We start from the raw sequence: 27,562 nt of genomic DNA, 5'->3' as shown, positions 1-27,562 counted from the left end.
CGAGCGGCAGCCGGTAGGAGCGCGAGCGCAGACACCCGCAAGTACCCTAGAGCGCGCACCCACCAGCCCGCCGCAGGGAGCACTAAGGTAACCTGCCGAACTTCCGTTTTATAACGAGGGGAGGGGTGTTCAGGGCTGTACCTCGTGGCAGGGTCGTTGTGGGGACTGGCGGAGATCGTGCAGGTGACCCTGAGCCCCGCTCCGCAGTGTCGGAGGCCTTGGGCAGGCGGCGCGCAAGCGTGGTGAGGCGACGGCGGAGGAAGGACAGGTGACGGCGCCTGGAGGCAGAGCCTGCGGCCGGGATCCCGGACGTCAGCCGCGGGTCGGCGTGGGCGGAGCCGCAATCTGAGCAGGGCGGAGGCCCGGGCGCGGAGGTGTTCCCGGGGGCGGGAGGCGGCAATCTGTGTCTATAGGCTCCCCTAGGACACACCGCCTGAACCTGGCCTTGGCCAGTTACGCTCCGAGTGGTGCTGACACGCTGCGCGGTTGCTCAGTCCTCTCACGGCGCCCAGCCGTACGCACCTGCTGCCTGCACCTGCTGCCCAGCCCGCCGCAGCCCGGCCTCAGCATGACGGACCGGGCGGCCTTCGACACGGATATCGTCACCCTGACCCGCTTCGTCATGGAAGAGGGCAGGAAGGCCCGCGGCACAGGCGAGATGACCCAGCTGCTCAACTCGCTCTGTACTGCGGTCAAAGCCATCTCCACCGCTGTGCGCAAAGCGGGCATTGCGCACCTGTGAGTCAGGCCTCTGGCCATCGGGCAGCAGCGTCCTGTCTGTTCCGCTGGGGATGTGTGGTCCCCTTCCTCCTAATGCCAGCCTGCCTGTCTGTCTGACAGATGGGAGTCTGTCTCTCTCTTTCCCTTTTCCTGGTAGCCTCTTTCTCCCAAAGCCTGTCCAACTGCACTTATGCCCTGGCTCCCCTCCCTTGAGCTTGGGGGTGCCCCAAGGTGGGGGGGACCTGGCTCACAGTCCACAGCCGTCTCCATTCTGCAGCCCTCTCCTCTGGGCTGAGCAACCTGCCTTTGCACCCACTCTCTGCCTCTCCCTGGTGAAACTGGCTAGCCAGGCCGAGCACCTGGCCTGCCCACCATACCCAACAGGGCCTCCTACAGGAGAGTGCTGGCGCAGGTGCCTCCTTTCCCTTTGTCTTCTTTGACCTCCTTCACTTCCTCTGGAATTGGGGTCCCAAGCTCAGGTTTCTGATTTAGTACCTCCTTGACCCTAAACAAGTCCTGTTAGGAAGAAAGGAAACCCAAGGTAGGCTGGGAGGAAGCCTGCATGCCCAGAGCTCCTAAGAGTAGCAAAGGGCTGCTATAGGTCTGGGGTGTCTGAGAGTCTGCATTTCCAAGAAGCTCTGCGGTAGGTGGTGCAGATGCTGAGAATCTGCACATCATGTTGTGTGTGTAGCAGAGGAATCATGGGACATGGGATTCAAAGGGCACCTTTTTATGAGGCTTTTGTAAGTAACACAGATACCCTTCGGTTTACTCTGGTGTGCACAGGTATTTTATATTTAGATTGGTCCTTGCCTTAGCTGAGATGTCCCTGGGTTTTCAGACTGCCCACACTGCTTCCTAATGTTTCCTACACTTAGGAATACTGTAAAAATGTGTATGATGCTCATAGCTGATCTGAAAAAATATAATGTGGACGACCTGGATTCCTTTTCTAATGAGCTGTCTGGCTTTGGTCCCATACAGTGGGTTGGCAGAGCTAATTCTTAAAAAAAAGGGGGGGAGTGTCGATCACGTTTATTCAGATGATAAGCAGAGACGGGCCTTGCTGGGATTGGAACAAGTATGTTAGGAAGGTGGTGGTTCCATTACTATTTCACCTAGAGCCACTCTTAATATGTTTCTAAGGAGCCTTTGTTTTAGGAAATACTCAGTTAACATCTTCGTTCAGATTTAATTTACAAGTATAGGTGCCCTCACCACCTTTCTTGCCTTTGAGGACCAGGGAGCTTTGTGAAAAAGGGTGCTTGGCATTTCTTGTATTATTTAAAAAACATGTCAGTACCTTTCAAAATCCTCAAAAGACTCAGAAACCCAAGATGTGCTCTGATGTGTATCTTTCTCACCTTTAAAATAGCCTCAGCCTTAGAGGGACCTGGACAAAAGGGTGCTAGATAAGAGTGTATATTAAAAAAAAATTTTTTTAATGTTCATTTATCATTGAGACAGACACAGAGTATGAGCAGGGACACAGAATCGGAAGCAGGCTCCAGGCTCTGAGCTGTCAGCACAGAGCCCGAGGCGGGGCTCGAACTCACAAACCGCGAGATCATGACCTGAGACAAAGTCGGACGCTTAACTGACTGAACCACCCAGGCGCCCCTAGAGTGTGTATTTTAGACCAGATAGTTGTAAATACCAGATTAAAAAAAATATTGCTGTTGTGGGGCGCCTGGGTGGCTCAGTCCGTTGAGCGTTCAACTCTTGATCTCAGTTCCGGTCTTGATCTCAGGGTTGTGAGTTCATGCCCCACATTGGGCTCTGCGTCAGGCGTGAAACATACTTGAAAAAAATATATTGCTGTTATTACTATAAGCTACCTAATAAGTTGTACTCCTTGACAAAACTTCAAATCACTCAAAAGAACACAAGGGAAAAAGTGAAACCCATCTCATATCCATTTCTTGGGGTATCAACTATTAATAATTTACTGGTTATCTTCCCAGATACTTCTTTATACTCATACAATTTTATATATGGATATGTATTTACATATGTATATAGCCTATATGTAATATAGCAAACAAAATGGCATCACACTTAATATATTCTTCTGTAGTTTGCTCCCGTCATTTAACATATATAATGAAAAGCCTTCAATGTCAGGACATATAAATCCACCTCCTTCTTTTTACCTGTTGTGTAGTGTTTCATGAGCTATTTAGTGTATCATGGGCTATTTAACCCTTCCTCTATGGTAGGACATTACACAGGTCTTTGTTTCAAGCAGTGTTGTACCTATGGAATAGGGGTTGATGCCTGGTTGTGTGGGTAGTTGACAGGGAAGGACCAGGAACTTGGACACTTCTGAACCCCTGTGGGAAAATAAGAACTTGGTTATCTCAGTATGACATGGTCAGTTGGGCAGGCAGCAGTAAGACAAGATCTCAAGCCAGGCCTCCAAATTACATTCATTATAGGCTTTGATGAAAAGGCCGTGCCTGCAAATAACTTGTTACTGCTGAAGACTTGCCCTTAGGAGGGCATGTACCCAGAGGAACAACATGATTGCAAATTTGCAGGAACCTCACAGAAGCCAGTTTATAGAGCTCAGTCATGTCTCACCAGGGACACATCAGTTTAAAAGTAGAGCCTGGAGTGCAATATCTCTTGCTCTCTCTCTCTCTCTCTCTCTCTCTTTGTCTGTCTCTCTCTTTCAACTGATAGTTGCTGTTGTAGCCAGCTTCATTGTAGTTGATAAGACATTCATAGAATCACAGAGTTTTGAAAGACTCAGAAGTCACCTAGTCTAGCCCCTCTTTGTACAGATGAGGGCCCTGAGGGCGGGGGGGGGGGGGGGCGGGGGGGGGGAAGGGGAGGGCTGAGGGCTGAGGGTGAGGTGCATAGACCTGTTGCCCAGGCTGGGAGTCTTTATACCACGTGTCTCTGACTTTATTTTCCCCAAGTCAGTTAAAGCTCATCTGACTGTAAACCTTACCCATTAATTTTATTTTTGATGCAAATTAAGAATTGTACCTCAAGAAGCCATTGTGCTTCTAGAAAACCTGTTCTTGAAGGCTTATCTCTGTGCTTCTGCCTCCCCTCCATCCATTCTCTGGAGGGAAGGTAATGACATTCATACAAGGGGCAACCCACCTTCTGTTCTCCCAAGGAGAACAGTCAGCCTGTAAGTGGATCTGATGAATTTATGGTTCAAACTGAAGTGATTGCTCTTGTCTTTGTTTTCACTCCTTTGGGAGAAAGTGCTTCTCCAGTGGTTTAGGCTTTTGCTTAAGGCATATGAAGTTGATTTCCCTTTGTACGTGTTTCCAAATCATTGCCTGAAGAATCTGCTGGTTCTGTTTAATTCAACAGAACGTTATTGAACACCCACAATGTGCAGAATTCTAGGAGAGATTGAGGGATGAGAACAACAGAGAGTTTATGCTGTAAGACAATTATAGAATTAGTTACAAAACACAATAGAGTTCCTGAAAGATGCTTTCATAGAGATGCCAAAAATACAATGTGGATGGATGCAAAGGACTGTGGGGCACTGAGATGGGCATTGGCAGTGAGCAGGGAAAGATGATCCCAAGTCCTGATGGCTAGAGAGCATTTTGAGGTGAGCAGTTGTGTGAGGGAAGGTAAGGGGTGGTGGGAAGATATTTCTGGAGAATGTGCTCATTTAGTTTGACTAAAGCAAGGAGCACATGTGGTGGGCATTTGTGGATGTTAAATTTGAGTGTGTTGGGAGCATCCAATGGCAGGGGTGAATATATTTTGCGGGTGTATGCAAAGGGGAGAGAGTGAGTACAAGTTGTTGAGTGGGTCAGTGGCATGATTAGCAATTAATCTGGGGAAGATATGGCTGGAAGTTTAGACTTGGAAGGCAGCTGAAATATTGGGAAAAGCCATTGAGGGTGGGGAGTGAGGAAAGCACTGAGCTGAGCTGGAGCATTGGAGGGGAGTGGAGAGAGACCCCAGGGAAGTCTTGAGTATGGATTGGGTGAGAAAGGGCAGTGAGGTTCTCAAAGAGAAGGTTCTAGCAATTGAGAGTAGGGCCATGCCATCCAAAAACAAAGCAAAACAAAACCCCAAAACAGAATTCCAAAGCAGAAGCTGGTTTTAGAGGCTGGGGATGGATGAGAAGGTGATTCCAACATTTTGGAAACGTTAAACTTGTTATGTTGGAGCGCTATCCAGTTGGAGGTGTTGTTCAGCCTGCTGTTGGATGGGCTGCGTGGGATTAGGGCAAGAAATCCTGCCTCACGGTTTGGCCACTGGATTTTGGCACCTTTGCCCTGAGGCAGAGAGGAAGAGGGGAAGAAAATCAGGACTGGATTTAACAGAACATGCAGGAGTTCAGAGCATGTTTTGGGGAGCAGTGGAGTTGGGCTTGGAGTCCTGCTGTGCTATTCAATTTCTGTGAGGTTTTGGGCAATTGATGGAATATCTCTGAGCCTCAGTTTTCCCACTTACAAGATGGAGACCACTGTTTTTCTTCAACCTCAGAACGTTGTGTAAGGATGAATTGAGTTCATTAAACAGGTACCAATATCGTCATTACTTTGTTAGGCTGAAGATTATTATTATTTTTGTTATAAACTGGTATGTCTTTCTATTTTGCCTTTCAATCCATAGTAGTCACCCATGTGCACTCATACATTCCCAGGCATGTATTTCAGGATGGAACGTTATATATTAGAGCAACGTTGCACCATCAGGTCGATTACAGGAAACCTCCTATACTGCTCATGTGGTATCCAGAAAAGTTGCTTTAAAAAAATTTTTTTTCAATGTTTATTTTTGAGAGAGAGAAAGAGCACAAGCAGGAGAGGAACAGAGAGAGAGGGACACAGACTTCAAAGCAGGCTCCAGGCTCTGAGCTGTCAGCACAGAGCCCGATGTGGGGCTTGAGCCCACAAACTGTGAGATCATGACCTGAGCCAAAGCCGTACACTTAACCGAGTGAGCCACCCAGGTGCCCCAATAGCACTTAAAAAAATTTTTTTTTAATGTTTTTATTTTTGAGAGAAAGAGATACAGAGTACGAGTGGGGGAGGGGCAGAGAGAGGGAGACACAGAACCCAAAGCAGGCTCCAGGCTCTGAGCTGGCAGCACAGAGCCTGATGCAGGCCTCGAACCCACAAACCCTGAGATCATGACCTGAGCCAAAGTTGGACGCTCAACCAACTGAGCTACCCAGGTGCCCCATAAAAGTTGCTTTTATATATGGGGTTCTCTTGGTTGTTTGATGGAAAAAAATAATAAGGAACTTCAGTTTTAATTTTGGAATTACAGATCAGTTAACATGTTTATTTTCAAATTTGCAGAGTTTATGATATTGAATTTTTCAAACTTTATCAGATTTATTTTATATTTCTTAAATTATCTTCTCCTTATTACCAGAGAGTGAACTGTAACTTCCTTTCCATACGAGAAGCACAGCCAGTCACAGGGAATCCTATTTGTCTGCTTTTGACTGGCAGGAACACAAGCGAAGGTTGGGGTTTGCGACTTTTGAACGCTGTTCTGGTTGGCATCTCTTCTTCAACGAATTTCTTTTTCTTTTTCTTTTTTTTGCTCTAAGCATTTGTGTCAAAGTTTTTTTTTTTTTTGTAATGTTTATTTTTGAGGAGGGGGGGAGGGGCGGAGAGAGAAAGAGGAGACACAGAATCCCAAGCAGGCTCCAGGCTCCAAGCTGTCAGCACAGAGCTTGATGTGGGGCTTGAACTCACAGACCCCGAGATCATGACCTGAACCGAAGTCAGTTAACCGACTGAGCCACTCAGGCGCCCTTTCAACAAACTTCCGACGTGACCCTTGGATATCCCTGTGTGGGTGAACAGTTGGTCATTTACCTCAGAATCAATCAATAACAGGTCTTATTACGTTCCACTGCAGTGATAAGGAGTAAATAGTAATCTGTCTTCCTTTCTCTTCAGGTGGGTGTTCTGAAAATGAGCTCTTTCATTTGGTTCTTTTGCTTGCTGTCTGCTGTCCTGTTGACGTCAGGAAGAAATGCTCTGGAGAGTTCTTCCCTGAGAGGGGTGTTGGCTCCAATCCTGGTCTCTTGGGCTGTGCTACAGAAATGTTGCTAAAGGTGGCTTTCCCCTGATCATCATAAATCACAAACTTTATGGCTGCGAAATGGCACATCCATTCTAGAAGTCATGTGCAAATTTGAAACACAATGCTAATATTTAATCCAAATGTCTAAGGCTTTTAAAATACTGGCCAAATTTAGCCTATCCTTTTAAGGAGTTCCCTATTATATGAATTAAAGCAATGTAGCTTTTTCAAATTTTCAGGGAGGTTTACAGTGCAAGTGAAAGCAGATACTTTTCAAGTTGATTTTTGTTCCCCAACCTCCAAAAAGAACTCTTATGTGTCTAGGCCTTTAAAAAGGAACAATTCACAAGGACTCAAACCCTGACAGGATGCTTCCCACCCTTGAATTACTTAGACTGCAAGGCCAACAATTTGAATAAAAATGGAGTGCATTTGAAGGTATTTCAAATGCAATACTATCCCCATTAAGACTCTTCAAATGCAAACTTTTGAGTACTTTCTTTTGTTGCCAGTTGCCTGTGACACAGTTCTGCTCTGGCTGACTTCTCAAAAGTTGCAGGCAAAACTGGTTTAGAGGTCATTGTTGCCCCTCCCCCATCATCAACTAACATTTACTCAGTGGACGCCTGTGGGGCTTGCTTGAGAACATCATGGCTGCCGTTTGGCTGCTGTGAACCAGGTGCATTGGATTAACCCTCGTCCTTACAAAATGTAGAAGCAGAAACAATCCATCAGGAAATTGAGGCACCTTGATAAATACTCAGAAGGAGAGACAGAATTTGGACCCAGGTGTCTCTGGTGCAGTGTTCTTGCCAGGACCCACCTTGGTTCTTAGCGTGGGTGTATTTATTTCCAAGGAAAATTAGGGATGAGAATGGAATGATACCAATTGTTGCTCACTCACCTATATATGCCAGGCTCTATTCTAAGCCTATATCAATTCATTGACCCTCGCTTCCCCCATATATTACCAAGTAGATGTACTTAATTTTCATTTTTACAGATGAACCAAAGGTTAGAGATGCTAAGTGACTTTCCTTGGCTTGCTTAGCCTGTGACAGAGCCAGGACTTGAACTCCAGTAATCTAGAGTCCTAGCCTGTGTGATGAGGTTTTGGGGTGACGGTGGGGTTCGGAGCTGACGGTTAAGAAAGAATTCTTGAAGACATCTTTGGTGCAAAAAAGGTGATTTTATTAAAGCATGAGGACAGGACCTGTGGGCAGAAAACTGCACTAAGGCTGTGAAGAGTGGCTTTTTATATACTTTGGGGCTGGGGGAGGTTATGTCAAAAGGGAAGTTTCCAAAGAGATTTTCATATGCTAAAGACTCACAGATTACTGGAGGCCTAGCTATTGTCAGGCCAAGGTTGTTTTTCCCTCTAGCAAAGTGTTAACATTGAGACCAGTAGGGAGTTCCTGGAGAAACTTTTACTCTGCCTGCCTCAAGTATCTGTCAATGGGCTGTAGGTTATACAATTTTATCTGCCATTTTCTTCCTTCCTTTGTTCCCCCACATCACTATGGAGAAGAGGGTGGTGTTGGGGTTCCAGGAAAGGGAGTCTATAGGTTTCTGGAGATTTAGGCTATTGATAAAATTGCCTTTTTCTTGTAATTGACTAAGAGATTTGTAAACTGATGGAGACTCTGACCAGTCCAGCCATCTGTTTTCTGTCCTTTCCTTTGTTGTTGGGCAGCCAGGATTGCCTGAGGAATGCCACACATATCCCGCCTGGGGAAGGCAGGGGTAATGCTACTTGGTGCTTGACCCTCAGCTTGACTTATGCTCCCTCATCACGTGGAGTTAAAGCCCATGATGTGTTCCCTTTCCCTCTGTGATATAACTTGCATTTAGGAAAAGCTTCGTTGGCAGATCAAATGACTAGCTCGGTCACAACTGATGACCCCATCTCTGCATGATCAGTGCCCAACTGAGTCCTCTGGGTGGGGTAGAGGGTGGAGCTCAGCCTAGAGGTTTACAGCTTGCTTAGGGCAACCCATTTTTTCACCTTTTGGCTTGATTCTCTTTCTCCACTGATCGTAAGGCATAGTTGGACTCTGGAAGGCTTTTTTTTGACGGAGTTGTATTATGGTTTCCCCACAACCTTGCAGCCTCATTTGCTGCCTGATTCTGGCCCCAGGGAACTGCAGATTGGGAACTGATGTAAGAAAGAGCCTGGTGGTGTGTGAAAGGGTAGTTGGTTCCGTGCCCTCCTGTTCACAACAGCTGGCACGAAAGTTGCTTCTACACCAGGCTAGGCTTCTGGCCTCTGCTGGGCTCTTCTGGAATCTGTCTAGAATTCTGGCTTGGGGAACACAGTTGATTCACTTTCCAAGCCCTAGTTAAAGTGGCCGGGCAGAGGCATGGGCCGCCTCACTAGAAGCCAAGGCCCACGTCTGCTGTCCATCCCAAAGGCAGGTGACGCTGCTCTCTCCTTGTGGCCATCGGAATACACAGTGAAGGCTCTTTGTCATCTATCCTTTGGGGCCTTTGAGGAATGATGACTGATCAGAAGGCAGACATTTCTTGTTTCAAGAGGGTTTCTGAAAACTTGGGAGAAAATAAGCTCCATGTGTTGTTCAGCTAATTAGTTCCTTGAGGGTATTTCTGAGGACGTTTCTCCTCTGTCAGAGTTGCAGGAGCCCTGCATGCTTCTGGCTTTTCACTGGGCTGTGGAAATGTGTTCCCTCAGGGACATCTTGCAGCTCTTCTGAGGGCCCCTCCTGTGGTGTGTTGGGGAGAAGCCCGACTGAGCATTTGTCCTGCCTGGCTTACCATCCCTGAGCGGAATAATGCATGGGACAAACACGAGTCAGGGTAACTTTGTGTGCTAAGACAAAACGCAAAGAACACCCAGTGATAGGATATGAACTTGGTTGTAATTACTATCAACGTGGCAGTCTGGGAACTCATTCTCCTGAACCCTGATTCTACCTCAGAATCACTTTCCTATGCCTTTATAAAAGACTTTCTTAAACACCAGGCGTCACCAGGGGAAACCCTGCCACGAGATGACCTAAGAAAGTTGTAAAGTACCTGAATTTTGAGTTTGAGGGGCCTAGAACATTATATCTCCATATATTTTGTTTTCATGTTTCACAAGCAACTGGAGGATAGTTGGGAAAGGGTCCTTCTCATTAGAACAGAGGAGGGACCCTCAATGGCGTAAAGAGGAGAAAGGGAAAGGTAACCACCCAACCTTGCAGGGAGTTGGAGCCAGAGAGGTGGCCAGTTACCTGCACTGGTTTGGCAGGGAACATGGACATTTCAGTGCCAGGTGTAGCACGTGTCCCCAGAGTGTTATATGGCGCACCTGACACCCATTACAGAGAGGTGGTGCCACCCGCTGTGACCCAGAGCGGGAGCTTAACACTCGGGGCAGCAGTGAGGAACCAGGCTGGTGGTCTTGACCATTCCAGAGCACTTACTGTTTCTTGTTTGTCTCACTCACTTGAATATAAGCTCTATGAGGGCAGTGGTCTCATCTGTCTTGCTCCACACTGTACCCCCAGCACTCAGAACATCTCCTGGGGGCGTGATAAATATTGTGAAATGAATGGACACTCACATGAGCCTCTAGGAAGCCTTGGAGTCTGACTCTTCTTCCCCCATACTGCTGGACACGGTACCTGAGCAGGTGGAACATAGGCTGAAGTGTGAAATAGGCCTTTCCCATGCTTACCTCAGGTGCCTCGTCCCTCTGCCCCAGGCTTCCAGGCCTCTGTGGAGCTGTCCCCATAGACCTGCCCCTCTGGAGACCGTGCCAGTGGCTTTCCCCAGCATTCTAAGGCGTGGAATGACCTTGAAAGTCCATTGCTCCTATACTCATTCCTTCAGGCTCAGGTTTCTGCTCTCCTGGGTGTATGCCATTCATTCATGCGGCAAGTGTTTATTGAGGGCCTACTATGTGCTGGAAGCCAGGACACAATGGAGGAAAACATACCCCTGTCGTCCTCCTCACAGGAGTGAAGGATAAACCATCCGTGCTAACATGATGGGGGATGAAGCCTGGGGGCTCTCCGAAACCCCTGCTTCCCCTCCCTCAGCAGGTGCAGATCCCTAATGAGGGCTCCCTTGAGAGAGCAACCAAGATAATTAACATTTTTTCTTACTACTACATGCCAAAGGCTGTGCTAAGCCCTTTGCGTGCCTCATCTCATGGAATCCTCTAGCACTGCACAAGGTATCACTGCCCTCAGTGGGCTCACGCACCAAAGGAGGCACAGAGAGGAAAGCGACTTGCAGAGGTGAGGTGTGAGCTGGGTCTCTGTTAGAGAGCTCAGGTTCCTTTCCACAGCCTGTTTGCCTGCCTGAATTCATAGTGACTTTAGAAGGAGCAGCAGTGAGGGCCAGTGGGGCTAGGGAGGGAGGTGTATTTGGGTTGGTGGCCCTGCCAAGCCCCTGTCGTTCCACCCAGAATCTGGCTGCCTTCTTTCTCCAGCAGCATCGGCCTCACCGTTGAGGTGAGAGAAAGATTATGTGGGGAGAGGACCCAACGCCTGGACCACGGGCTACAGCTGTGGGTCTGACAGATCCCTCGGTCTTTGACTCATGAACAAGGAGTGACACAGTGGGAAGGGTGGCAGTGGGCAGAGGGCTGGTGGGATGAGACACCATCCCCAGGTGGGCAGGTGAATGACATTGAGGCGGCACTAATGGTGGGCTTGCTGGGAAGCCGGAGTTACCTTCTGGAGACGGTCAGGCCAGGTCAGGCCAGGCCAGGTGTTTTGGGTGGCACGGTTCCCAGTGTTGGCTCAGGTTTGTCTGTCCAGCCAGAGACATGTGAGTTCTGTTTAGAGAAAACAAATTTGCAGGAGTTGAAGCAGCGGCTCCTGGGACCACCGGTTCCCAGGCAAGTGCTCCTGGCAGCCTCAGCGAGGGCCGCCACTGTGCCCCTTGTCACCCACTCTCAGCTGTTTGGCGGTGTCTTCAACACTCCTACTTGTCCTCCCCACATGCAATCTCTTCTCTTGGACTGTGCATTTTCTCCAAAACGTTTCCCTCTTCTCAGTGTTCCTGCTCAACACCGGGCTAGAACAACCTGCCTCTTACTACATTCTAGCAAACTAGGCTGCATTTTGCACAAGCCACTCCGCTTCTGGAATTCTGTAATTACTGACTTACAGGTACCTTGAAAATAAAGTAGCAACTCCAGATTTTCCACTTCCTGCAGCTTCTCACCTCTGCTCTGCTTCTCTGGTTCAGACAAGCCTGTTGCTGTCTGGGTGTGAGCTTCCTTCTCTATAAAATGAGGTGATGCGACCAGCCAATATTTTCTTTCAGGACCTTTACAGCTCTAAAATCATAGCATCCCTTGTCTTTGCTCATATCTAAGGCTCCCCGCCCCTCCCCTCCCCCCCCCCCCCCCCGAAGTTTCCCTTGCCTGCTGCACCTCTCAGCAGATTCATTCTGCATTAAACCTGTGCTTCTGGGAGGTAAAGATTGGTTTCGGGGGGAAGTGAGAAAGATCAGTCTTTTTAATATATAAAGCACAGATACACACTATATTTGTAGTATTCAAATTAAAATTTCATGGAGGAGTGTGATTAGGAAAAAAAGCTAAAAAGCCTTCTTAGGGGCCATTAAAAAACGGTTGAGAAACATGTATGTAACCACAAACGTGTGCTGGGAAACTTGATAGGTACTGGACAGATGAATAATCCAGGGAGATGACCGTTCTTGTTTTTTCTGTTTTTTTTTTCTCCCAAACCATGTGTCTTCCTTCCTGTCTTCTAAATGCTACTAATACCCATTTCCAATGGGTTTATAGGTGCATTAGCATATTCTGGTGGTCATGGCTTATATTTTTGTGGCTTTTCTTTCCTCTAGCTATGGAATTGCTGGCTCTACCAACGTGACAGGTGACCAAGTGAAGAAGCTGGATGTCCTCTCCAATGACCTGGTTATTAACATGTTAAAGTCATCCTTTGCCACCTGTGTTCTTGTGTCAGAAGAAGATAAGCATGCCATTATAGTAGAGCCCGAAAAAAGGGTGGGTCTGCATTTCTACTGTTGAGGGGTTCAATGTAACCATTTTCTTCCTAGCTTTATAAATGGCTCCACTTGTTCAGCCAAGCTGGATTCCTAGGAATCATCCTATCTTCTTCTCAAACCATCAGTCATCATTCACAGACTGCACCTCACTTCTGTATCTGAAATTTACTGTCTACACCATAGTTCATGCCAATATCACCCCACCACTGAACTCATACATTGGAGAGACTCTTATGTACTCCTACTCATCCCCAACCCTAAATTTTTGTTGTCATGTTCAAGGCTCTTCAAAGTCTGGCTTCTGTTAACTACCTCTTTCGCTTCATCTCCACCCACCAAATAGCCAACCTTCACACTCACCTTTCTTGCCAATTTAAACTGCTCAGGTCGCCTGGGTGGCTCAGTCAGTTAAGTGTCTGACTCTTGATTTCAGCTTAGGTCATGATCTCACGGTTTGTGGGATCAAGCCCTGTGTGGGGCTCCATGCTGACAGCATGGGGCCTGCTTGGGATTCTCTCTCTCTCTCTGCCCTTCTCCCACTTGTGCACTCTGTCTCAAAATAAATACACTTAAAAAAAACTGCTTTCAATTCCTATCACTGATATATGCATTATAATCTATTTGGATCCCATTGATTTGATTGTTTCTTGAAGGCATTGATGGGTTATATTCTTTATGTATCCCAGCATCTTGCCTGGCAGCTTGTAGGGGCTCAACAATAAATTGTTGTTGAAGAAGTGAATGAAAGAGTATAGCCAGTTTTTGAAGAACAGCAATCATGATTTGAAAAAAACCTTTTGAGATGTGATGTGCACTTACATGGGCTTTCTGCCTTTCCCTGTTTGAGATGAACTGGGGACAGGAAGGAGTAGCATTAGAAAAAAGCAATTGGAGGATTAATTTAAAGAGGTTGCCTGCTACCCAGTTTTGACCTTTATAAGAGGGGTGGGAAGCCATATCGGATTAACTTGTTTTACATCATTCCTAAAATACCACTTCATGTCAGATTCAAAGTTCATGTTTTTCTCTGCTGGGCTTCTCAAGGTACTTGGCAGTTTTAGGCATGTGGATTGAATTTTGTGTTTAATATCCTCTATCAGTTACCTCAAACTTCCCTGACTGTAACATGCCTTGATAATAGGCATGTTTCTGTTTTCCAGATGACAGCTTCCTCTGCATCAGCCAGGGTGATTTGTTAAGAGCAATAGGTCAGGGAATCAGAGAAACCTCTTAATTTGATGCAGAACATTTAAAAACCACATCTTAAAGTGGTGGATTTGGAGGTGGAAAATCCCCAGTGGTGTACTGGTAAACTCTCTCCCTCCCTGTCTCTCTCTTTTAAAAAAAAAATTTTTTTTAACATTTATTTATTATTGAGAGACAGAGTGTGAACAGGGGAGGGGCAGAGAGAGAGGGAGACACAGAAGCAGAAGCAGGCTTCAGGCTCTGAGCTGTCAGCACAGAGCCTGATGCAGGGCTTGAACTCATAAACTGCAAGATCATGACCTGAGCCAAAGTTGGACGGTTAACTGACGGAGCCACCCAGGCGCCCCTCTCTCTCTCTTAAAAAAAAAAAAATCTCTGATGTGTAGCACATGCCAATTTCAACTGTGTCAATACTCCCATAGTTTATTTCAAGCTACCAACATGACATCACTGAAAGCACAGTTGGGAAGAGATGTGCACCATTAGCTCTTGGGCACCCATAGGGACCAGCTCCAGCACACCGCTGAAAATCCAGTTCAAAGAGTGACATTTTGATAGTCCAACTACCACAGAGAGTTATGCCCTTTGGGAATCACAGTAGGGCTATTACTGAGAGCTCTGTGCGCTATAACCTCAAGTATCATTATTTATCTGCACGAGAAGATTTTTTACAGATCTTAATTCTGTCTTTGCTTCACCTAAGGAATTGTTACGTTTTTTCCCCTTATGAATAAAGAAAAATAAGTGACTAACCTTGTTTCTTTTTTTCCTCTGGCTGCCAGGAAACTCAAACCAAGATCATGATCCATCTGTATCAACAGTGTAGGAATTTTTGACTTATTTATCTGTATTTCATCATTTTCATCTAGACCCATTATTCTGTGTTTTTGCCTAATGATCTTTTGGGATGTATACTTTGTTGTTGTTTTCATTCTGTATGCCACCTTATCCCTTCCATGACAGAGGATAAATGACTCACATTTCTTGAACTTTCCCCTAGAGTCCCTTGTTTTAACCCCTTAGTGTATTCTTGTTGTTTTGCTATAATTTTAAAAGTAAAGTTGTATTTCCTTTTTCTCTGCTCAGGGTAAATATGTGGTCTGTTTTGATCCCCTCGATGGATCTTCCAATATTGACTGCCTTGTGTCCATTGGAACAATTTTTGGCATCTACAAAAAGGTAACATGTAATATGTCAAGCCCCTTGGTTGAGATAAAAAGAAAAGTTAAGGTTGAGCACCCAGTACTATTTCTCTATGGGTGAAGCTGTCAGAATGTATATCATGAAACTGGGAGGCTTGAAATGGGTTTGTATCTCAAGTTCCCACTTTTCCAGCATTAACGTCTTGATGATGATCCATTAAGTCGTTTAAAAGAAAATATAGGAAAACATAGGTGGGTGGGAAGAGAAAGCTATTTCTCTCTTTTAGCTATATCTTGCTTTCTTTTATGAGGGAAAATGAGAATAAAAATAAGGATCAATATAGATTTGTCACAGTGATCATACTATGTGAACTGAGAATTATATATACAACAATAAAGTAATAGTTATGTCAAAATTGTCCTTTCAAGACCCTGAATCAGGAGTCTGCAAACCATGACTCCCTGGGGCCAAATCCAGCTCATTGCCTGATTTGTATGGCCTGTGAGAAGAAAATGCCCCTTTGCATTTTTATTTTATTTAAAAAAATTTTTTAAGTTTATTTATTTATTTTGAGAGAGACAGAGATAGCACGAGTGGGGGAAGGGCAGCGAGAGAGGGAAAGAGAATCACAAGCAGGCTCTGCACTGCCAGCACAGAGCCCCATGAGGGGCTCGAACCCACAAAGCTGTGAGATCATGACCTGAGCTGAAACCAAGAACCAGACCCTTAACAGACTGAGCCACCCAGGCACCCTAGCCCCTTTTGCATTTTTAAATGGCTGAAAAAAAAAACTAAACATTTTGTGACCCATGACATTCATATAAAATTTAGTTTTCACTGTCCATAAATAAAGTTTTAATGGCGTATGGTCAACTCGTTTGCTCACATATTGCCCTTGGCTGATTTTGAGCTGCACCAGCAGGGTAAAGTAGTTGTGATGGCGATTGTGATGGTGAAGCCTAGAATGTTTACCCTCTGTCCCTCTGTGGAGGGTTTGCTGCACACTGGTACAGCATGGGGCCCCAGACTCCTGGCCTGGGTCTCTCGCTTATGTGAACTGGGTGGGTAACTCTACCTCCAGAGCCTCTCTTTCCTTCTTTTTTGGTGTGTGTGTGTGTGTGTGTGTGTGTGTGTGTGTGTGTGTGTAATAACTCAAGTACACAGACTGGTAAAAAATAGAATGGGTCCCCATTGCCCATCATAAACATTATGAAATCTAAAGTATGTCATCTTGACTTCTGCCCCTCTTGTTTATTTTAGAAATAAAACCTCTGTGAAGCCTGAGCCCATTCCTTCATCTCAGTGGATGAGGCAGCTTCATTCAGCTGACCTCTGAGTTTCCTCCCAGCTTTCCTGTTCGGGAGACAGAGGGAGGCCACAGCTTGAGAGGCGGGACCACAGTTTGCACCTTATTTCTCAGAGTGATTTGTCTGGTGTTGCACATAATCTCCTTTTGAACACATGGAAAGTAGGACCACCGTGGGATGGTTTTCTTTCATCATTGGTGTGGATTTTGGTTTTCTGTCTTGGCTGAGAGGCAGATCCACATCAAAATCAGTTTGGGTAATAGAGGATTCTTTTTTTTTTTTTTTTTTTTTTCCAACGTTTATTTATTTTTGGGACAGCGAGAGACAGAGCATGAACGGGGGAGGGGCAGAGAGAGAGGGAGACACAGAATCGGAAACAGGCTCCAGGCTCTGAGCCATCAGCCCAGAGCCTGACGCGGGGCTCGAACTCACGGACCGCGAGATCGTGACCTGGCTGAAGTCGGACGCTTAACCGACTGCGCCACCCAGGCGCCCCAAGGATTCTAATGCTCATAACAAAAAGGCAAAGGCAACAACTCAGTTATTTTCCAAGTCATACCATAAAACATACATTCCTATTATAGACATGGAGGGAGGTAATTTTTACCTATCAAGTATCGAATCCACAGTAGAGCAAGAGAGGTTTCTAGCAAAATTCTTCCTATGATGGTAGACTCCTTCCTGGTTAATGACTTCACCAAAACTAAAGGAGTGTTGATGTTTGCCAGCCACAGTCTCTATCTCAAAACCCTAATTAAAGACTCTTTTAAGGAAAGAAAAAATCCCTAGAAAACTGAGAGCCAGAAAACTAGCTATCAACCCAAAAAAAAAAAAAAAAAAAAAAAAAAAATATATATATATATATATATATATATATGTATATATCAAAGCAGCTTGCAACAGCAGCTTGAATGATGAATGCTAAAACTCCACAACAGGTCTCCATGCTCTTAATAAACCCGAAGTGGCTCTCTTAAAAGCCAAAAAAAAAAAAAAAAGAAAGAAAAAAAAGAAAAGAAGAGTGTGACACCTGCCTTTATGTCATTTCAATTTTCAAACATCTTATTGATTCTTTGAAACCATTTGAGGTCTTGGGGTGGGGGGTAAACATCCATGTGTCTGATGCTTCAAGTGACACATTTACTGCTGTCAATGTGAGCGGTCAGCCCAGAGCCTGATGGGGGGCTCGAACTCACCAACTGTAAGATCATGACCTGAGCTGAAGTCGGACATTTAACCAACTGAGCCACCCAGGTGCCCCTCATTTGGCCTTTTAAAGCATCAGAAAATAAGGTTGTTTTTGTTTTACATGTTTGGAAATGGCTTTCCTGCCCTGCCCCGTCCTCCTTTCCTTTAAAAAAAAATGTTTTTAAGCTAAACGTGTTTCGTATGAGATGGTTTTGGAAATATCCAGTCTCCACAACTAAATGTAGTTTCACAAGTGCTCGGGCAGTTTCAGAATCCAATTCAAGTCCTTTAACTGAGCACAGGGAGACTTATTAATTAATAGCCATATGGAATGCAGCTTCCTAACACTGACACCAGTTCTATAGGACCTTGGGCAAAGTAACTAACTCTCTGTACCTCTTGTTTCCTTATCTATAAAGGGGAGGTACTGAAACTTAAAAATAATGCCTCAAAAATAGTATCTGGCACAAAAAAAGTGTTTGATAAATGTTAGCTATTAATATTACTTGGTTTGTATGTGAACATTCAATGGAAAGTATCAGAACTCAAACTAAAGAACGGAATGAAAAAAGGGAGGGAGTGAGGGAGGGAAGGAAGGAAAGTAGAAGAAAATTATTGGTTCTCATAAGTAGAAAGCCCAGTGGATAGATTTGCTTCAGGTGCAGCTGCACTCAAGGACTCAGACCATGCAACCAGGAGACGCGTCCTCTCCATCTCTACTGCGCTCCTCCTCTCTGGTGGCAAAACAGCGCCTAGCAAATCCAGGCTCACACCCATCCCTCTCAATTAAGTCGAGCAGAAGATGGAAGCCTCTTTTCCAACAATTGCAATAAGAATGTCATCTCATTGGGTCTGATTGGCTTGGCTTTGATCACCTGGCCATCCCTCAACCAATCACTATGGCTTGAGGCATGCGATGATTTTGTTGGCCAGGCCAGGGTCATGTGCCCCCCCTGAGAGCTGAGGGCCCAGGAGTATGTTAAGGAGATTAACAGTGAGTGCAGTTATCAGAAGGATTGTGGTTGCTGACCAGGCAAAACTTACCCATGTTCACTAGTGATTATAAACCCCTTGAGGGCAGGGGCTTTGTTTTATCTATTTTTTGTAGGCTAGGTTGTCTAGTGTAATAGTAAATGAACAATATTGGCTGAGTTATGGGGGACTCTCAAATGCCTGTGAGCCCTTCCAAGGAGTGTTTGGCTGCCCCTCTGAGGGAAGACCAGATAAGTGACAAGATAGCATAGCTCCACTCTTGCCTGATATTCTCTTCCACTGCCTTAAGTCTCCAGACTCCATGATGTCTTCCTCATGAAGTGGTGTGGAGTAAAACAAACCCATACCTGCAGCAGGTGGGGGCCTGGGATAGGTAGTGAAAGGTAGGGTCTAGAGACTTTCTCTAATTTTGCCTAGGGCTCATCAGTGGGTCCATGAGCATCTGCATGGGAATGTGATGGATCCCTTGGAACAAAGGCCTTCACTGCTGGGGTTTGAAGGAGGGAACCCATGCATTAGAAAGATTAGGCTAGGAAAGAATTCCTCCTAATCCATGATTCCATGGCATTATTTTCTCTGAGTGTGTGGATCATAGACAACATGACCATTTCTTATTCTATGGAAGTCAGAGGGTAAGTTTTTCAGGTGGCGACATTTCAGGAAAAGCTGTTTACTCTTGCACTGTTGGCACAGGCAGGCACAGATGGTTCCGGGTGAGATGGATCTTTGAGGGACTTTTCTTACTGGAGAACTGATTATTTCAAGACGTTAGTGGCTCCCAATCAACTCATTCGTTTACATATTGCTGTTACCTGATTTCTCACTGCATTGGCAGGGTTAAGTAGTTGTGATAGAGGAAAATTGGAGGACTGAGTCCTCCCCTATGTCACTGGCTTTGAAGAAAGCTGGTTCTTTTTTTCAGGTTGGACACTGGCAAAATTTGGAGTTTGGGAAAACAACTCAAAATCTTGACAGCGTGATTGGTCTGTGTTTAGATGCAATGCACTGCTCTATGAATACAAACCAAACTAAATCAAATAACATGACCCAATCCAGCCAAAAAACCAACAAACCGCCTTAGTGAAAACCATTTATTAGACACAGGAGTGGGAATGAGGGGAAAAAGGAGAAAAAATGGCTTTTGGACTCTTCCTTTTTTATAAACTACAGTGCAAGAGTCATGTATGGTGCACAGTAAAATGCAGATTCCCCCTTAGAAAGTCTGGCTTAGTAAGCTTAGGCTGCACCCCCAGAATACACATTTTTAATAGGCGTACTGAGTGATTCTGATGCAGATGGCCTCTGGGCCACAGTGTCAAAAGTTACAGGGAAAAATTACCAGGGATGTTTTTGCTGGGATGACTTCCACCTCCGGCATTGTGATACAGATGTGTGTACTTATTTTCAGCTACTGGAATCTCTGATTGGGGAAGAAATAAATGAAATTGGCAGAAATTGCTCATTTTTTATTCTGTTTGAATCCAAGTAGAGAGTATTCGAGCTGAAAGATTTGTTTGGGGCTGTTTTGAGGACTGAAGAAGCCAATCAGGTGTTAATAAAGAAGATCCCCTTAAGGCGTCCCCTTCCTTAGTATCAAACTATGGTCACATGACCCGGTGGGCTATATTTTTAATGAAAAATGAAAAGATTAGGGTACATGTAATGTTCTAAGTGTGAGTATTGCTTTATTAAATTTGTGTAGTTGTGTGTGCATGTGCACGTGTGTTGGTACTGGTTTGTGGTGTGAGTGTATTTTTTTACTGTGGGATGTGGTCAACAAAATGGAAAGCAACTGCCCTATCCTGGAATGACTCTGGAGAGATCTTCTAAATTCCCGTATTTCTGAGAATTGCTTGGGTGTGTGAGGCAATAGGCCACACTGCCCACTAAGGCACGCGCAGCAACTGGCCAAAGCCCACAAAATTGATTTCCTCGCCAGACTAACAGTCCTGCAGCCCAGCCTTAATATGTTTAAATAAAGATGGAGTAGGCAGGTGAAAGACATTGATGCCTGTAATAAGATTAAATTAGTGGGAGCTGGCAAGGAGGCATGCTCTTTTTCGAAAGTGATAATGGAGAAATGAGGGAATATCAAATTAGTAAAATTGGAGGAGGCCCCTGACTGGAAAGAAGGATCCAGATGCAGGAAATCTGCAGTATGGGGGGAAGGCTGCTGTGGTAATGTAATCAGGATATTACTGATGTGTGGAGGAAGGCCCTTCTAGGAAGATGCCCTGTTGTATTAGGAGAGTACCTTGATAATGCATCTTGCTAATGATTGAACTGGAAAAAGGAAACATAAAACAAAAACATGTTGTGTTTTCTTTCTTATCCCAGAGTTCAGCTGATGAGCCTTCTGAGAAGGACGCTTTGCAGCCAGGCAGGAAACTGGTGGCTGCCGGCTACGCCCTGTATGGCAGTGCCACCATGTTGGTCCTGGCCATGGCGAATGGCGTCAACTGCTTCATGCTGGACCCGGTGAGAGACACTGTGTGAAGTTAGGTGCTTGGCTGGTGACTGCAAATGTCTGTTATTTGTGTGGGAGGGTGAAGGGGGGGGGTATGTAGAGGTGGGAAATGAGGCCCACAGTGGGGCAGAGACAATGGAGTGGGGAAAGAGTGAGGGAGATGGAGGGGCACTGTGTATATCGTGAGAAGCCTACTGAGGTGAGAAATATTTGTCCAGAGCATAAGTGGGGGACTTTGTTCCAAGATTAATTCTTTAGAACAGACATTACCAAATGGATTCAAATGTCCACCAAGTCCAGGCAGGCCACGTAAGTGAATGCAGTGTGCTGGGGAAGGAAGACTGGGGCAATGGTGGGGAATGGGGAAAGCTAGCTGGAGAGGTCTAGCAATTGTTACTATTTGGGAATAGGGGCCCAGTCTTGCCAAGGCTTCCAATGTTTCAAGAAACACTGGATTTAAAAAATGTATGTGCTAGCCAACTAAAACACATTTATGGGCCAGATAGGGCCTGTAGATGGTCTGTTTGCCACTCAGTATCTCCGTTAACTAGCTTGTTTTGCAGAGGTGAATGGGTGTCCCAATGCAGTGGCTTACATTTCTTCAAAAATAGCTACCTAATTCATTTGATGTTGTGCTCATGCATGCACACCTTCTGTGAACCCTTGAAGTTTTGATAAGGCTTTGAAAAACTCAAGGAAGAGAGCTTAAAGAAGGCAATGAAGATAATTCCTCCTGCCACCTTATAGAGAAAAGCTACCTTACAAAGAGGAGTCCAGGGTGCCATGAAAATATTAACAGTTTTAATTTGTTGGTAATTCCTTCCACATGCCTGTTAATTGGAATTATCTCTTTATTCAGGTAGATGACGGTTTCAACAAAGCAGATGAATTGGGGAAAGAAATCTTTTTAAATATCTGGCCCACTTAAAACCTGTTGAATGTAGAATTCAGTAGGTCGGCACGTTCATTGTGCATTCGATACAGTGCCCCAAAGGGAAAAGAACTGGGCTTATAAATACCTTTTAGTTTTTGACGAGTCCTCCTATGACAGTAATGAAACTTCATCTATTTGGTGCTTTTGGTTGACGCACTGAACACAAGGTATAGATGCCTGGCTGGCACCTGGCGGGAGACAGTTTGTTCCTGGTGAGGCCCTGGACTCTGTGCATGGCAGATGGTATAAATGAGAACGTAGGCTGCCTTGGCCCCCTACAATCTTGCACAACTGGACTTTGCCTCCTTGGAAGAACCGGTGCTTAATAGATAAACAAGGCTAAGGGAACAATACCAGATTAAGCCTCCAAATGAGGTGACCTCAGGGGAAAATAGTGGCAGAACCAGAGCAAAGTTCACCGGGAGCCCAGTGGACAGTTTCTGGAATCACTGATGTTTGCAGATTTACTGTTTTGCCAAAGATGTACTGCTTCCCCCAGACATTCTTCTGGTGACTTCTCTGTTACCTTTGAGTTGGTGGACGTGTAGAAAAAATGAAATCTTTTCTTGTTTCCAGATCGTAGACCCGTGTCTCTGGGAGTAAGTTTCTGTGTATTTGATAGTCTTTTGCCATCCTGAGACCTAATGGCCCCTCGGTGTCTGGAAGAATAGTGCATGCCTGCTGTAATGGTCCCCTGCTGGGGACACCATCTGATTAACCCACTGCTCTCTGGTGCCTGCGGGGCGAACCTCGGACCCCCTTAGCGCTTTCTTTTCATTTTGGCTGATGGTTTCTGCTAAAAATACTGAGACAGCTCTCTCTGCGTTTCCAGCAGGCTTTAACTTTCAGAAGGCTTTTTAGTCTCTTGTCTGCACTTGCAAGAGACTTTACTCCTTCATGTCTCGCATGCTCTGGCCAGGTACCAGGGCAGGGCATCTGGAAGCATGGCTTCATGAGCTCTCAGCACCTGTTGTGTGATGGATTTGTTTTCAAGACTTTTTTTCTTTCTTTTTTAAAATGCTTTAAAAAAATGTTTATTTATTTTGAGAGAGAGAGAGAGAGAGAGGGAGGGAGGGAGGGAGGGGGAAGGGCAGAGAGAGAGGGGGAAAGAATCCTAAATAGGCTCTGTGCTCTCTATGCAGAGCCCAATTGGGGCTCAATCCCATGAACATGAGATCCTGACCTGAGTTGAGATCAAGAGCCAGTCACTCACTGACTGAGTCACCCAGGCGCCCCTCAAGAATTCTTTTCTAAATATAGTTATTTATTTATTTACTTTTCTGATTATAAAAGAATGTTTCTACATAACTGTGGTCAGAATTTTTGGGGAAAAAAAAGCATAAAAGGAAAAAAGAAGAAACACTCACAATGAAGCCTTCCAATGACCACTGTTAATTCCAGTCTCTTTTTCTCCTTTTCCTCATCCTTCCTGTTCTCCTTCCATTCTGTCTTTCCTCCCTCCTTCTATTCCTCTCTTTCTAGGTCAGACACACTCCCTGTCTGCAGGAAACACTCTCTGCTGGGGGGGAGGTAAACGGCTGGAGACAGGTGTATTGATACCTCCTTTCTTCCCTCTCACCTCCATGGAACAGCCCCCTCCCCACAGGACAGGTCTTCAAGCGCCCTCTTCTCAGGATATGTAGGAGCCCCAAACAACCCTCAGTCCAGAGCAGTAGGAGTTAGGTGACACTTTCCTTCCAGATTGTCATCTCCTCTAAAGTACCTCAGCCCTAAAGGCATCAACTCAGCACTGGGACTTGGTGGCAGGGCTGTGTTCTGAGAAACACTTTGCAGACCCCATCTCCTCACTGACCTCCCCTCTGGTAACCATCAGTTTGTTCTTTGTAGTTAAGAGTTTGGTTCTTGGTTTGTCTTTCTCTCTCTCTTCTTTTTTCCTTTGCTCATTTGTTTTGTGTCTTAAATTCCACATATGAGTGGACACACAATTCTCAATCTCCCTCAGGTTTTGCTGCTGTTTTACCTATTTCTGCCCTCCCTGTTTTTGTATGGTTTCTCTCGTCTTACTGAAACCATTTAAAAGCAAACCCAAAAATTTTGATCCCCTAACAACATCTGCGGCAGCCTCTTCTCTTCTTTCCTTTTCGCCCACTGACTCTTCCCTTGTCCTGTTCGCCATTACTGAAGTGGCAGGCTGGGGACATAGTGTCCCAGCTCCAGGAGAAGCATCCTGTGCCCCCCAGCCTCAGGACCCCCAGCCCAGCCCAGCCCAGCCCAGCCCTCACACAGGCCTGGAGGAGGCAGCTCATCACCTCTCCCTCTCCTTCCTGTTTCCAGGCCATTGGAGAGTTCATTTTGGTGGACAGGGATGTGAAAATCAAAAAGAAAGGAAATATCTTCAGCCTCAATGAGGGCTATGCCAAGGAATTCGACCCTGCTGTCACTGAGTATGTCCAGAGGAAGAAGTTCCCCCCGGTAAGTGAGGGCTCTGGGCAAGGGCCCGTGAGTTATGCACAGATCTGTTGGTTCATGATTTAGCCTGGAGGCTAAAGGTGGCAGGGATCACAGGGCCTTGGATTCCACTGTGCACTGACCCCATGATGAAATTCCCACCTAGTCCTGGGCACTGGAACCCCTGCCCTCAGAAGTCAAAGTCCGAGGGTCCGTGTCAGCCTTTGCTACTTTCTCTTGGCAGAAGAAAATTAGGATAATAAAGTCGCCGGATGAATGAGTTCGTTCATGGCAGTAAAACATTTCACTTCTGTAGTCCCTGATCTCAGATGGCACAGAATGTGGTTCTCGTACCCAGGTGCCCGCCTTGTGGTGTCCAATGGATTTCTATCCACCATCTCAAGATTAAGAGTGTCCATCTTGGCATCTTTCTGAAGAGGTTACAAATTACCAAATACAAAGAGAAGGAATGGCTGTTTATAGAGCTGGTTCTATGCAGGAATATCCAGTTTTGTCATACTCCTACTTAAATGCCACTGAGGAGGAAGCCCAGATACTGTTTGGCATTCAGGGCCTGAGAGCTGGCCCCAGGCTCTCTTTCCAGCTTTACTATCTCTCTTTCCACCTTACCCTGGATTCCCCTCCCACCCCTGAAGCCTGCACACACGCACTGCACCAGGGTCCTCCCCAGGCCCCTGGTGGACAGCATTTGCATTTGCCTTCTTTGTGTTGCCATACTTTGCTTGGGCGGTTCCCTTCCCCCTCCCCCCTTGCCTTAGCTTGGCAAAATCCTTCTCAGCCTGCAATGTCCCGGTAAAACGTATGATTTTGTGATGGCCGTCCCAACCTCATAACCAGAATCAACCCATCCCCGGTTGGGGCTTCTGCAGGTTATTTGACCTATTGTGAGTTGTGTAAGAATGGGGCTATTTGTTTCTGCTCCTTGGGAACAGGATATTCGTCACACTTCCTATCACAGCCCCAAATATGCGCCTCGTAGGTGTTCATTAAATGACTATTGAATCAGATGAGCATAGAGGACACAGAACTCATTTTCTTTGCGGCATCCCTAATTATTGTTAATCTTAACCTTGCAGGACAACACAGCGCCCTATGGTGCCAGGTATGTGGGCTCCATGGTGGCTGATGTCCACCGCACCCTGGTCTATGGAGGGATCTTTCTGTACCCAGCTAACAAGAAGAGCCCCAATGGAAAGGTAAACAAATCCCCCGAAAGGTGATTGAGAGGCAGTGGAGTTCCTTTGCAGCCCAGGGAATTTGACTTCGGAAGAAAGAAAGATGACAGTAGCTATTATATTGCCATTGTGCTCTGCAGTAGGATGCTGAGGATATGTGTGGCATCTTCTTTCCTAGATTAAAGGTTGTCCTCATTAAAGCCAGGTGATATCAGCTCAAAATGGTCTCTTGAGAGCCCTTCCATTGCTAAAGATAAGTAATAGTGTTATGGTGAGGACGGGTGCTTCCAGTGGGTGCGTGGTTTGGCCTGGGAAAAATGAATGCCATTCATAATGTGAAATGAAACAGTTCAGCTTCATTGCCAAGGCAGAAAAATCGAATATGTATCCAAGTAAAGGTTTCCTTTGATTGCTTTCAAGAGGCATAAAATAGAAATAACTAATGAGCTGACATTGGCTGCTTGGAAAATGAAACCTTCCTAGGGAAAGAAAGACTCTGGGGAAACCTAGAGCTTTCAGGGAAGCTGTTACCACTGACTGCACTGGTCTAATGCCCGCAGAGTCCCAAAGCCATGGGGTGAGCTGTGCTTGCTTAACACTGGCTGAGGGATGCCCCGCTTTTCTTCTACACAGTGACAGTGTGTTTCCTTCCCAAGTATTGTCCCTTTGTTTTCCCCGATAGACAGACTGTCTTTTTTTTTTTTTTAATGCAAGAGAAGGAATGGGAACAATAATCCCTTTAAGATAGTTAGAAGTGTATATGTTCCAGATATGTTCAGATCTCTGTTTACAGCTGGTGGTGTCCAGTTTGCTGAAGGCATTCTTATTTGCTTAAAACAGCGCCCTTGCCACAGCCACGTCAGGCATCTCAGCCTGTGTGATTAGCCTGCTCCATAGCACTTTTCTTTAATGCCTCAAAAAATTGTTTCTGAACACAGATATTGAGGTGCCTCCTTTTTTCCCCCTCAATTTTGCAACTCTGGCCATGACACCTGTATGGAAATAGAGTCAGGAAACACCTGCAAAAAGCTGTCTGCTCAATAGGCAGACTGCATGAAAATGAACACAATAAAAAAGTTAATATTTAAAAGTAAATGCCAAGATGTATAACATACTAAATCCCAACCCTGAAGCCTTTGGAGAATTGTAAAAGGAACGTGCACAGCGTTGCAAACAATATCATACTGTTTGGAGGAGCCAGTCTGCTTTCCAGATGTCTGCAGCCAGACACTACCATGGATGTTTAATGCTTTTAGAATAGGCAAAGCTCCATCCAAAACACACACCGAGTCACTCATTAGGTCCAGTTTCCGTGCTATAAAGAGAAGGGAACCATCAGTTCTGCCAAAATGTCATTCAGTCCTGAGTCCAGGTGGTCTGTCTCCCATTTGCATCAGGCCATCTATTGCTGGCTCTGGCTCTGGCTTGATGAATGGCTTAATTTAACCAAATGGTTAAGTTAACCATTTGGTCTTAGAGGCAGCCTTGGGGGTAGGGGCTATTACAACCTCATAGAAGGAAAGGGAGAGTTACATGTTACCTTGGAAACTCCCACTAGCTCTGTATTAGTTTGGTATAGAACGAATCCCTTTTCTATGTAATATTTTCTGGTGTGAGGGCGCTGCTCTTGGCTCTTTTTTTTCAGTTGAGACTGCTATATGAATGTAACCCAATGGCCTACGTCATGGAGAAGGCTGGAGGATTGGCTACCACTGGCAAGGAAGCTGTACTGGACATTGTTCCCACTGATATCCACCAGAGGGCGCCAATCATCTTGGGGTCGCCTGAAGACGTGAAGGAGTTCCTGGAGATCTATAAGAAGCACGCTGCCAAATGAAGAAGTGACCTTGCCCACACCAGAAAGAAGTGCCATTTACCTGGACCTTTTATCCCACACGGTGCTACCCCTTTCTGACTGAGCATGATACATTCCTAAACAGCAGAAATAAAAAGCATGCATATTTTCACTGTCAAA

The 27,562-nt window shown here is 45.6% G+C and overlaps 1 protein-coding gene and 1 long non-coding RNA gene across 7 annotated transcripts in view; one reads left to right on the top strand and one right to left on the bottom strand.

Moving 5' to 3' along the window:
- The window catches only part of LOC123592516, a 39,519-nt gene extending 39,264 nt beyond the window's left edge, over positions 1-255 (bottom strand). For all 6 annotated transcript variants that reach the window (XR_006709815.1, XR_006709813.1, XR_006709814.1 and 3 more), the window contains exon 1: positions 142-255. This is a non-coding gene — a long non-coding RNA (uncharacterized LOC123592516). The remainder of the gene's footprint in view (positions 1-141) is intronic.
- A 184-nt stretch (positions 256-439) lies between these two features.
- FBP1 (fructose-bisphosphatase 1) lies at positions 440-27,562 on the top strand. The gene is made up of 7 exons (XM_045467636.1): positions 440-738; positions 12,580-12,742; positions 15,037-15,129; positions 20,919-21,059; positions 24,278-24,415; positions 25,489-25,608; positions 27,233-27,562. The coding sequence occupies exons 1-7, from the start codon at positions 569-571 to the stop codon at positions 27,422-27,424; spliced, it is 1,017 nt and encodes a 338-aa protein (XP_045323592.1). The 5' UTR covers positions 440-568; the 3' UTR covers positions 27,425-27,562.

Source organism: Leopardus geoffroyi, chromosome D4 (assembly GCF_018350155.1).
Source record: "Leopardus geoffroyi isolate Oge1 chromosome D4, O.geoffroyi_Oge1_pat1.0, whole genome shotgun sequence".
Classification (NCBI taxonomy): Eukaryota; Metazoa; Chordata; class Mammalia; order Carnivora; family Felidae; genus Leopardus; species Leopardus geoffroyi.
This window is presented reverse-complemented; position numbering and strand designations above follow the sequence as displayed.

Coding starts and splice junctions, on each gene's coding strand:
- FBP1 (XM_045467636.1), top strand. CDS start 569: ATGACGGACCGGGCGGCCTTCGACACGGATATCGTCACCCTGACCCGC. Junction 15,130..20,918: donor TTTTTGGCATCTACAAAAAG/GTAACATGTAAT, acceptor TTCTTATCCCAG/AGTTCAGCTGATGAGCCTTC. Junction 21,060..24,277: donor ACTGCTTCATGCTGGACCCG/GTGAGAGACACT, acceptor TCCTGTTTCCAG/GCCATTGGAGAGTTCATTTT.